Consider the following 12,239-nt stretch of genomic DNA (forward strand, 5'->3'; position numbering starts at 1 on the left):
CAGCCTCTCTGCTCCTATGATGCTGCTTGGCCTGCTGTGTTCATCCAGCCCTGCACCTTGTTGTCTCGGATTCTCCAGCATCTGCAGTTCCTACTATCTCTCACTCCTGGAAGTAATTGGTCAGTGTCCCGCGTGACGTCATTGGCTGGGTGGGACGTCCGGTGGTGCCGTGTCGGGGTTTGGAGGCTGGATTTGGATTGTGCCGGCGCGATGAGGGAAGGCCGGACGCCCCGATTCAGCGACGGCGCCGTAGCGGTGCTGCTAGAGCGGGTAAGGGCTCATAGGGAGATTCTGTTTCCCTGGGAGGGCAGGAGTGTGCCCCGGGAGTTGGTGCACCAGGCCTGGATGGACGTAGCTGTCTGTGTGAACGCCAGGAGCGAGGTGCCCAAGACCTGGCTGCAGTGCAGGAAGAAGTTCAACGGCCTGACCTGGACGGCCAAGGTAAACACAGCCACCGGGAGGTCGTACTGTGCCAGTGTTGTCAAGCATTGCCGTGATTCTGCACCGTGCCAGTCCCCTCTGTGGTACCTCTGCTGTCTGATGCTATATAGTGCCAGTTCCAACTGTGGTACCAGACTCGTGTGATGTCCTGCTATGCCACTTTCTTCTGCCGTGCCCTGTTGTGATGCCTTGTGCTTGTTCCCTCTGCAGTGTCAGTCCTCCTGTGCGACCTCCCTACTGAACTGGCATGCTTTCTGGTACCAGTCCTGTCTGGTGCCCTGTGGTGCCTGTCTCTTCTGCAGTACCAGTTCTCTGCACTATGTCCCTACTGTGCCAATACTGTCCGTGATACCTCTCCCTGTGCAGTATCCCCAGTGTGCGAGACCTCTATGTGGTGCCCTGCTATGGCAGTCCCCTTCCCACAGTGTTGGCTATCATCATTGTGCCCTGCTGTGCCCATTTCCTCCATGTGCTAGTTCCCTCTGCACTGCCAGTACCCTGTGCTATGTCCCTGCTGTGTCTTATGACCATACAAATGACAGCACAGAAGGGGCCATTCAGCCCATCTTGTTCATGCCAACCTAAAGATACCCAGATGCCCTTTCTAATCTCCTCTTCGTGCACACGGTCTGTAGCCCTGCAGCTTACACGACGTAAAGTGCAGATCCAGGTACTTTTTTTAATATTTAGGGGTCTCTGCCTCAGCCAATGAACTGCAGACACCTACCACCTTCTGCATAAAAAGGTTTTTCCTCGGGTCCTTCTAATCCTTCTGCCACTTAGATTGAAATACGACCCCTGTAATTTGAATTCTCTGCCATGGGAAACCAATTCTTCCTTTCTACTCTATTTCTACCCCTCTCAGTTTTGTACAACTCAATTATGTCACCCTTCCATCTTTTCTGTTGCAAGGAGAACAACCCCAACCTCTCCAATCTGTCCTTAGTCACATTTCTCCAGCCCTGACAACATTCTAGCATTTCTTCTCTGCACTCTCTCCGCAGAAATTACCTGCTTCCTGCCATTTCACCAGAATTATACACAATATTCCAGTTGTGGTTTCACCGGTGTCGTATATACAGTTTCATCATTTTATCCCTACTTTTGTATTCTGTACCTCTGCAAGTGAAGGAGATCAATCTATTTGCCTTCTTTACAACCTACCTGTACAGTTACCTTTAGAGACCTGTGCACTTGCACACCAAGATCTCTCACTTCATCTGCCTCTCAGTATATTCCTGTTTATTGGAGGTCTTATGAGGAAAGGCTGAGGGTTTTGAGGCTGTTTTTGTTAGAGAGAAGAAGGTTAAGAGGTGACTTGATAGAGACATACAAGATCATCAGAGGATTAGATAGGGTGGACAGTGGGAGCCTTTTTCCTCGGATGGTGATGGCTAGCACGAGGGGACATAGCTTTAAGTTGAGGGGTGATAGATATAGGACAGATGTCAGAGGTAGGTTCTTTACTCAGAGAGTAGTAAGGGCGTGGAATGCCCTGCCTGCAAAAATAGTAGACTCGCCCACTTTAAGGACTTTTAAATGGTCATTGGATAAACATATGGATGATAATGGAATAGTTTAGGTTAGATGGGCTTCAGATTGGTTTCACAGGTCGGCGCAACATCGAGGGCCGAAGGGCCTGTACTGCGCTGTAGTGTCCTATGTTCTATGTTCTATGTTCTATTGTACATCCTGTTTTACTGTGTGACCTTATTACATGCATTAGCTCACATTTATCAGAGTCACCACTTTCTTGCCCACTCCCGTTAACCCATTTACATCATTTCAGAGCTTCCAGCTATCCTCTACCGATATCCACTATGTGACCAATTTTTGAGTCATCTGCAAATTTCCTAGTTGTGCCTCCATGTTCGAATCCAAATCGTCAATGTATAAAACAAACATCACTGTCCCAACACAGCCTTGCGGTACACTACTTGAGACAGCCTTCCATTTGTAAAGGCAACCATCGCCCATTACCTTTTGTTTCCTGCCCTGCCTGGGCGGTACGGTGACTCAATGGTTAGCACTGCTGCCTCACAGCGCTAGGAACCCGGGTTCAGTTCCATCGTTGGGTGACTGTCTGTGTAGAGTTTGTGCACCCTCTGTGCCTGTGTGTGTTCCGGCCATGTGCTTTGGTTTCCTCCCACGGTCCAAAGATGAGCAGGTTAGGTGGATTGGCAATGCTAAATTGCTTATAGTGTTCAGGGATGTGTAGGCCAGATGCATTAGCCATGGGAAATGCAGGGATAGGGTAGGAGGAGGGGTCTGGTTGGGATGCTGTTCAGAGGATTGATATGGACTCTGGCTGAATGGTCTGTTTTCAAACTGTAGGGATTCTAAGCACTAAGCCAATTTAACACATGACCCTGATTCCCATGGACTTATACTTTTTTGTCCAGTTTGCCATTTAGGACCTTGTCAAATGCTGAACTCCATGTAGACAATGTCCACTGCACTACTCTCATTAAATTCTTTCGAGGAAGTGACAGGGAAAATCAATCAAATTTGAAAGGCATGATCTTTCCTTAACACAACCATGTTGACTATTCCTGACTAGCCCATGCCCTTCTGAATGACAGATAATCCAATCTGTCAGGATTAATTCTAACAATTTGCCCGCCACTGAAGTAAGACTAACTGACCTATAATTGTTTGACATTTCTTTTGTACTCTTTTTAAATAATGGAACCTTTACTTTTACCTTTCACCAGTTCTCTGGGGCTTCATCTGTGTCTAGTTAAGATTGGAAAATAATCCTCAGAGCATCTGCTATTTCCTGCCTCACCAACTTCAACATTTGAGGGAATAATCCATCCAGCCCTTCTAACATATCAGGAACAAAAACAGAAGTTGCTAGAAAAGCTCAGCAGGTCTGGCAGCATCTGTGAAGAAAAAATCAGAGTTAACGTTTCGGGTCCAGTGACCCTTCCTCAGAACTGGCTTATCCACTTTCAAGGTTTACAACTCCTCTAATGCATTCTCTCATGTTATGATTATTTTATCCAATATTTCATGCTGCTTCTCTTGGATTACTAGTCTACATCATCCCAGTCCTTTGTAACTATGAAGACAAAAAATTCATTTAAAAATACTTCCCATATCCTCTGCATCATCCCAGAAGTTCTCTCTTTTCCTTCTCTGGTAAGTCCCACATTTTCCTTAACTGTCCTTTTGCTCTTCATTTATTGGTAAAACATTCGGGTTTTTCTTTATCTTGCTTGCTAATATTTTCATATGCCCTCTCTTTGATTTCCAATTTTCCTTTTTTAGTTATTGAGAAGGCAAGAGAGGAGATTGCCTGGGGCCTTGCCCAAGAGCTTTATATCATCACTTGCCACTGGAGAGGCCCCAGAGGACTGGCAGTAGCTAATGTTAATCTGTTTAAGAAGGGAAATAGGGATAATCCAGTAAACTGTAGACTGCTGAGTCTCACATCGGTGGTTTGGAAGCCATTGGATAAAACTCTTAGGGATTGGATTTGCGTGCTTTTGGAAAAGCATTAGGGACAGTCAGCATGACTCTGTGCAGGGCAGGTCATGTCTTAATAACTTCATTGAATTTTTCAAGAAAATAATGAAGGTGATTGATGAGGGTAGAGCAGTGGCTGTTATCTACATGGATTTTAGTAAGTCTTTCGATAAGGTTCCTCATGGAATGTTCATCCAGAAGATTAAGATGCATGGGATCCACGGTGACTTGGCTGCTTTGACTGAGAATTGGCTTGCTCATATAAGGTACAGGGTAGAGATGGAAGGGTGCTTTTCTAGCTGGAGGTCCATGACTAGTGATGTTCGCAGGGATCCGTACTAGGACCTCTGTTGTTTTGGATTTATGTAAATAATTTGGATGAAAATGTACATGGGTAAGTTTGCAGACAACTCAAAGATTGGTGGCCTTGTGAATAATGTGGAAGGTCAGAGGATACAATGGAATATAGATCAGTTGCAGATATTGGTGGAAAAATGGTCAATGGAGTTTAATCTGGGTAAATATGAGGTGATGCACTTTGTGTACTTTTCCTTAACATTTGATCTCCCAGTTAATGGCAGGACTGTGAACAGCATTGATGTACAGAGGGATTTTCGGGTCCAAATTCATAGCTCCCTGAAGGTGACCAAATACATAGATAGAATGGTGAAGAACGTATATGGCATGCTTGCCGTTATTGCTTGGGTAATTGAGTACAAGGGTCAGGATGTTATGTTACAGCTTTATAAGACTTTGGTTGGGCCACACTTACCGAGTATTGCGTTAAATTGTGGTTGCTGCATTACAGGAAGGATGTGGAGGCTTTGCTGATGGTGCAGAAGAGGTTTACCTGGATTCTGCCTGGATTAGAGGGTATGAGCGAGAAGGAGAAGCAGGAAAAACTTAGGTTGTTTTTTTCTGGAGTGGTGGAGGCTGAGGGGAGACTTGATAGAAGTCTATAAAATTGTGAGCCGCATAGATTGGGTTGACAGTCAGAACCTTTCCTCCCGGAGTTTCAATGCCTAATACTAGGGGGCATGCATTTAAGGTAAGTGGGGGCAAGTTCAAAAGGGACATGAGGGACAAGTTTTTTTACACAGAGTGGTAGGAGTCTGGAACGCATTGCCAGGGGTGGTGGTGGATGCAGATATGGTAGAGGCATATAAGGGACTTTTAGATAAGCACATGAATATGAAAGAAATGGAGGGATATGGACCAAGGATAGGCAGAAGGGATTAGATTAATGTGGCATCATGTTTGGCACAGCATCCTGTGCTGTACTGTTCTGTGTTCTGCGTACTTGATGCCCATACTTTGTACACTCCTCCAGGCTATTTACAATGTTGAGTTTTTTTTTTGACTGTCATAAGCTTTCTTTTTCGGGTTAATATTCCTCAGTATTTTTTGAGACAACCATGGGTGTCTAGATTTGGTAGTACCATTCTTATTTTGGAAGGGCGCATGTCTACTTGTGCCAACAGTATCTCACGTTTTAGAGCTTCCCACTGGTTTATCGCTGATTTATCCTTTAGCACTCCTGTCCAGTTTACCTCAGCCAAATCACTTCTCAGCTTTATAAAATGTGCCTTCCTCCAGTTAAAAATCTTTTACTATGGATTTATTTGTGTCCTTTTCCTAATAATACTAAATCTAACTGAATTGCGGTGACTGTCCCCGATATAGAGTCTGTACAGCACAGAAATAGACCCTTCGGTCCAACTCATCCATGCTGACCAGATATCCTAACCAAATTTAGTCCCATTTGCCAGCATTTGGCCCATATCCGTCTCAACCCTTCCTATTCATATACCCATCTAGATGCCTTTTAAATGTTGTAATTTTACCAGCCTCCACCACGTCCTCTGGCAATTCTTTCCATACACACACCACCTTCTGCATGACAAGTTTGCCCCTTTGGTCACTTTTAAATCTTTCCCTCTTGGCTTAAACGCGTGCCCTCCAGTTTTGAACTCCCTTACCCTGTGAAAAAGACCTTGACTATTCACCCTATCCATGTCCCTCAGGATTTTAGAAACCTCTATAAGGTCACCCCTCAACCTCCGACACTCCAGAGAAAATAGCCCCAGCCTATTCAGTCTCTCCCTATAGCTTAAACCCTCCAACCCTGGCAACATCCTGGTAAATCTTTCATGAACCCTTTCAAGTTCGATAACATCTTTGCTACAGCAAGGAGAGCAGAATTAAATGCAGTATTCCAAACATGGCCTAACCAATGTCCTGTACAGCTGCAACATATTCTCCCAACTCCTATACTCAGTGTACTGACCAATAAAGGCAAGCGTATCAAACACAGTCTTCACTACGCTACCTACCTGTGACTCCACTTTCAAGCAACTGTGAATCTGCACTCCAAGGTGTCTTCGTTCAGCAACCTGCCCAGGACCTTACCATTAAGGGTATAAGACCTGCCCTGATTTGCCCTACCAAGATGTAGCACCCTACATTTATCTAGAATAAATTCCAATTATCACTCCTCAGCCAATTGGCCCATGTGATCAATGTCCCGTTGTACTTTGAGATAACCCCCTTCGCTGTCCACTACACCACCAATTTTGGGGTCAGCTGCAAATTTGCTAATCACACCTCCTACATTCACATCCAAGTCATTTACATGAATGATGGAAAGCAGCAGACCCAGCACCGTTCCCTGCAGCACACCTCTGGTCACAGGCCTCCAATCCAAAAAAACCTCTCCACCACTACCCTCTTTCTCCAACTTTTTAGCCAATTTTTTTCTATCCAGATGGTTAGTTCTCCCTGTATTTCATGTGATCTAACCTTGTTAACCATTCAATCATGCGGAACCTTATCGAATACCTTACTGAAGTCTATATAGATGATGTTCGCCGCTCTGCCTTCATCAATCCTCTTCACTTCAGAAAACTCAATCAAGTTATAGAGACACAAATTCCCTCGCACACAGCCACGTTCAGTATCCCTAATCATTCCTTGCCTTTCCAAACACATGTAAACCCTGTCCCTCAGGAATCCCTCCAACAGCTTGCCCACCACTGATGTCAGACTCACCAGTCTATAGTTCCCTGGTTTTTCTTTATTACCTTTCTTAAATAGAGGCATCACGTTAGCCAACCTCCAGTCTTCTGACACCTCACCCGTGGCAATCGATGATACAAATGTGTCAGCGAGGGTCCCAGCAGTTGCTTCCCTAGTTTCCCGCAAAGCTCTCGGGTACACCTGTTTGCGGGGATTTATCCATCTTTATGCATTTTAAGATGTTTATCACTCCTCAGTAATATGGATACTTTTCAAGATATCACTATTTATTTTCGAAAGCTCTCCAGCTTGCATATCCTTTTGTACAGTAAACATGATGCAAAATACTTGTTTGATGTTTCACCAATCTCCTGCGTTCCACACATGGGCAGCTTTGCTGATCCTTAAGGGGCCCTATTCTCTCCCTTGTAACTATTTTGTCCTTAATGTATTTGTAGAAACCTCCTTAACCCAACTTGCCAAAGCTATTTCATGTCCCCTGTTTGTCCTCTTGATTGCCCTTTTAAGTATGCTCCTATTATGCATATACAGTTCTAGAGATTCCCTCAATCCCTGTACACATTACATGAAGTTTTCACCTTCAGTGCCCCTTGTGTTGTTTGAAACCCAGTTGACATTAGAATAGTTAAAATCTCCAACTATTATTGTCTCATTATTCCTATAGGCACAAATTTGTCTACTTTTATGTTCATTAGTGTTCCTCTCACTATTTGAAGGTTTGTAGTGCACTCTTAGTGGTGTGATTGCCCCTTTTTCATTCCTAAACTCAACCCATAAAGCCCCATTTGTTAACCTGTTTAGTATATCATCACTGCTCGCAACTGATTCTTCAACCGATATTGCTTCTCACTCCTCCCCCCTCCTTTTTTATGTCACCCACTGTATCCTGCCTGAAAACTCTGTCTCCAGGTTTATTGAGCTGCCAAATCTAAGCCTACCCTTTGGTTCTTATCTTCTGCCATAATGGTTTAAAAACTCACCAATGGAACTGGCAAAACCCCCTGTGAGGTTGTTTGTCCAGCCCTGCCCAGGTGAAACTGGGCTTGTACAAGTCCCACTTTCCACAGAAATGGTCCCAATGCCTCGAGAATCTAAACCCCTCCGTAGTGCACCATTTCTGAGGCCGCGCTTTCATCTGATCTATTCTCTTATTTGTCATCTTGCTAGCACTTGGCACTGGAAATAATCCTGAGATTTCTATTGCATTTTAATTTATTTCCTGACTTCCTGTATTCAGTTATCTCTTTGTTTACCTATGTCTTTCATATCTATGTGTACCACCACCATTGGCTGTTCAGCCTCACTCCAGAATGTCCTGCAGCTGCTCCATGACATCCCTAACCATGGCACCAGGGAGGCGACATATCATCCCAGATTCACATCTATGGCCACAGAACCTTTTGCTATTGAATCCCTTACCACTACAGCCTTGCTGCTCCTTTTCCTCCCTGTGGTGCCATGAGCTTGACTGATGCTGCCTTTCCCTGAGAAGCCATTTTCCCAAACAATATCTGAAATGGTACATCTGCTAGAGAGGGGAATGACCTCAGGGGACTCTTCACTTCCTTTCTGAGCCTTTTCCTTTGTCTGATGGTCACCCATTCCTTTTCTGCCTGTGTAATCCTTGCCTGTGGTGTGATCATGTTGCTAAACATTCCCAACATCGCAGATGCTTCACAGTGAGTCCATTCGCAGCTTCAGCTCCAGAAAGTGGTTAGCCAGTAGATGTAGTTAGACACTGGAAACGTCTCATTTCCCGCATTGTGCAAGAGGTGCACACTGCGATTCTGAGGTCATCTGTCACAACATTTCTCTAGATTAAGTTAGTTACTCCCTTTAAGAGAATTTCATTAAGCTAGGGACCTTCCTTCATTTCAAAATTTGATTTGATTTTAATCAAAAGTCCCTACCTTTCTGTTAAGCATAATATATTAACTTAAATACTGTAAGAAAATACTCTGCAGGTATCGTTTACTAGTTGGCTGCTTCCATTGGGACCTTGTCACTTTCTGAACGGGCTGGACTGAGACTGAGCACCGAACTCGGTCTTTTAGCTTCACCTACTATCTACCTCCCCTAACTCCGTGTTTTCACCCAACTCCAAAGCACTCCTGATTAGGCAAACAGCACTTCCTCTGCCAGTCCACGTGTGGTGTACCAACCGTGCCAGTCCCCTTCCTGCTCTGCCAGCTCTGTGGTTCCCATCTTCATCAGTCCTTCTGATGCTCCAATGTGCCAGTCCTCTCCATGGTGCCTCACTCTGTCAGCTACCTTGCTGTCTGCCAGTGCCAGTCCCCTCTAAGGTGCCTGGTCATGCTGGTCTGCTCCCATTGTTCCAGTCTGCTCTGTGACATCCTTCATGGGTGTACCCCTCGCAAAGTTTCTCAATGTGCCAGCTACCCATCGCTCTTGGTTTGCCCCCCACAACATGGTGTGCTGTGTAACATATTGACTCATTACTAGACTCAGGGCAATTAGAGATTGGCATTAAAAACTGACCTAGCTTGTGATGTCCACGGCCGAATGGATTTTGAAAAACATTCCAGCAGTGACTACAATTTCAAAGGAATAATGAATTGCAAAGCCATTTATATTGTGGCTTGAGGTCTTGAATAGCACTAAGCTTGGCTTCAGGTGTCACCCAGTACTTGACTTTTCAGTCCCAATCAGACCTACTTTATAGGTTTGCCTCATGCTTCCACAATTCAGCCTTCTATTGAACAGAAAAAAAACACCCACACCAGTCCCGTTCCAGGGTAAATTGGGCCTTATTGGTTGTGTAAAATTATTGGTTGTGTAAAAAAGTTTTGTTTCACAAATTGCATTTGTGACTTTTTCAATTTACCTTAAATCTGTGCCCCCTCATTCTTAATATTTTGATATGTGCCAATGGAGTTTCTCCATCCGACTACATATCAGACCTTTCCAGATTTAGAAAACTTTTATCGAATCTCCTCTTCGGCTCATCCCTTCCAAGTGAAACTGTCTGAGTTTCTCCAATCCATACTCAAAACTGAAGTTTCTCATCCCTGGATCCATTCTTGTGAGCCTCCTCTGCAGTTTTCCAGTGCTTTCACATCCTATCTGTAGTATGTGCTCAGATTTGTACTCATTACTCCAGATGAGATCTAACAAGTATCTTCTGCAAGTTCAGCAAGGCCTGTTTGCTGTTGTTCTTTGTACCCATATTAATCAAGCCTAAGTGGAAAAACAAAGTGCACTCTGTCTCCTGCCACTTCAATAATTTTTGCATGTATACATCTGCTTTCCTCTTCTCCTGCACACTCTTTAGAATAATACATTTTTTTCACTATTTCTCCATGTACTTTCTACTAAAATATGTCACCTCACCTTTCTCCTTTTGAAATTCTATACTATCCTCCTCACAGCTTATAATTCTTCAAATTTCAGTTTTGTCACCCACAAAGTCCCTGTGCAACAAGGTTTTGAAAATAGATATATTTCAGGACAAGTAAGGCATCCAGTGCAAACTACGTGCCGGAGGAGGCTGGAGGGGCTGAATTGCCTACTCCAGCTCTTAATTTTTGTGTTCTGAGCTCCTTTGGTACACCCGATAATCACATCTATGGAACTTGCTCCAGCCTGGAAAGAATTCCATCAAAAGTTACTCTATTTCCTGTCACTCAGCAATTCTGTGTTCATGTTAGTCCTGTGCCTTTAACTTAATGAGCCCTAACTTTGCTCATAAGTGTCTTGTCTCCCTCCTTCTGCAGGAGAAGCTGGCACGTCGAGCAAGAAAGAGGACCAGTGCTGGGGAGCGGCCACCCTCCATTCTAGATCTCACCCATGTGGAGCAGGAAGCTCTGGACATCATTGGGCCCAACAGCCGGAGGAGCATTGAGAACGGCGAGGCTGGAGGCCAAGTTTCACAGGGTGTCCTCCGCATTCCCATTGCTGCTCACGTTTCACCAAGACTTCGCACCGCAAGCGTGGTCAGCGCGGGGAGGGCTGCTCCGTGCAGCTCTCGCTTCCCCCTCCCCAGTGCTCGCTGACCCTTCTCCCCTCCCTTTTCTTCCAGGTCTGTCCCACTACTTGGGCTTCACTGGGCACGAGATCGAGGGGCACCACTTGATGGAAGAGGCGCCATCGCCAGCTCCATCCTTCCAGTACCACAGCACGGAAATCGGCATGTCAGACAGGAGAGAGGGCGAGCTCCAGGAGTCGTCACGAGGTGAATTATTCGGCAATAGTGAGCAGGAGCTGAACATACTGGAAAGGACAGTGCAGGAGACAGACAGCCATAGGGCCAACTCAGTTCCCAGCTATACTGAAGAGGACAAAGATGCTGATTTGAGTGGCCCAGCCTTTAAAAGAATGATCTTCCATGAGCATCACCAATTGCTCAAGGCTTTAGACAGCCTGCCCAGGAGCTGCCTCACCCTGTCTGAGAGTATGGAGGAGTCTGCTTCTATACTGTGTGGTGTTGTGGCACAAGGGATCACAAGCCTGAAGTCGACCATGGAACACATGGTTAGCTCAGTGGAAGCCGCAGTGAGGCCCCCCGTCCCGGAGCCTGTGACCCCCGCGTTGGCCTCATTGATCGAGGCTCAAACTGGTGCCATTCAGGCCCTGGCCTGCACCATCTCCTCTGGATTGGAAATGTTGGGGGCGCGGATCGACCGAGGCTTCAGTCGAGTCACCGGCCTCTTGGAATCTGCCCTCCCGCCAGCCAGTGGTGGCGCCAATGAGGCCAGGGCCCAGGGCAGTGGCATGATGGGCATGGCACGATCCCATACCACTCAGGATGCTATCGCACCCGCACCCCTGCTACATCCCCGACCTCCCACTGCCCCGGAGGCAGCGGCGGTACTTCAGCCTGAAGTCAGGTCTCCTCGCGCTCGATCTGTTCGAGATCGCCGACCATAAGCATCTCGTGGGCTGTGGTTAACACACTGAAGCTGGGGTGGGAAGCCTTGTAGGAACACTAGCGTAGGAAAGAGAACACTACGGAAAGCCAGAGTGGGTTGGGTGGGCTAGGGAGCAGTAAAATCTGAATTATTGTGTTGTTTCATAGTATTTGTATAACCAATAAAATGTTATCCCTTTTGCAATTTTGACTTTATTTGCTGGTGGTTGGGTGGGTTATTGCCTACAAAACTGCAATGACATTTTTCCCAGTGACTGACTGACTGACTCTATGGCACAATGAGATGAGTCCAGTCTCGCAGTTTTGGGGTCACCACTTTGTACAATTTGCACCAATGATTTAGATGAGAGGCACAAAAGCAAATGGCTAAATTGGCCGGCAACATGAGACAATGCTATGAAGG

General features: G+C 45.7%; 1 protein-coding gene across 3 annotated transcripts in view; it reads left to right on the plus strand.

Annotated features, from left to right (window-relative positions):
* LOC109911040 (myb-related transcription factor, partner of profilin-like) overlaps positions 1-12,020 on the plus strand; it is a 17,300-nt gene extending 5,280 nt beyond the window's left edge. Inside the window, exons 1-3 of one of the 3 annotated variants that reach the window (XM_048620671.1) lie at positions 47-270; positions 10,683-10,842; positions 10,988-12,020. In XM_048620671.1, coding sequence (XP_048476628.1) covers positions 211-270; positions 10,683-10,842; positions 10,988-11,835 — 1,068 coding nt within the window. In that variant the 5' untranslated portion in view covers positions 47-210 and the 3' untranslated portion in view covers positions 11,836-12,020. Of the gene's footprint in view, positions 1-46; positions 442-10,682; positions 10,843-10,987 lie in introns of those variants that run through there. The other 2 variants (XM_020510278.2, XM_048620670.1) reach the window with 2 other exon arrangements.
* The last annotated feature ends 219 nt before the right edge of the window (positions 12,021-12,239 follow it).

Source organism: Rhincodon typus, chromosome 47 (genome assembly GCF_021869965.1).
Source record: "Rhincodon typus isolate 14 chromosome 47, sRhiTyp1.1, whole genome shotgun sequence".
In the NCBI taxonomy this organism is placed as follows: Eukaryota; Metazoa; Chordata; class Chondrichthyes; order Orectolobiformes; family Rhincodontidae; genus Rhincodon; species Rhincodon typus.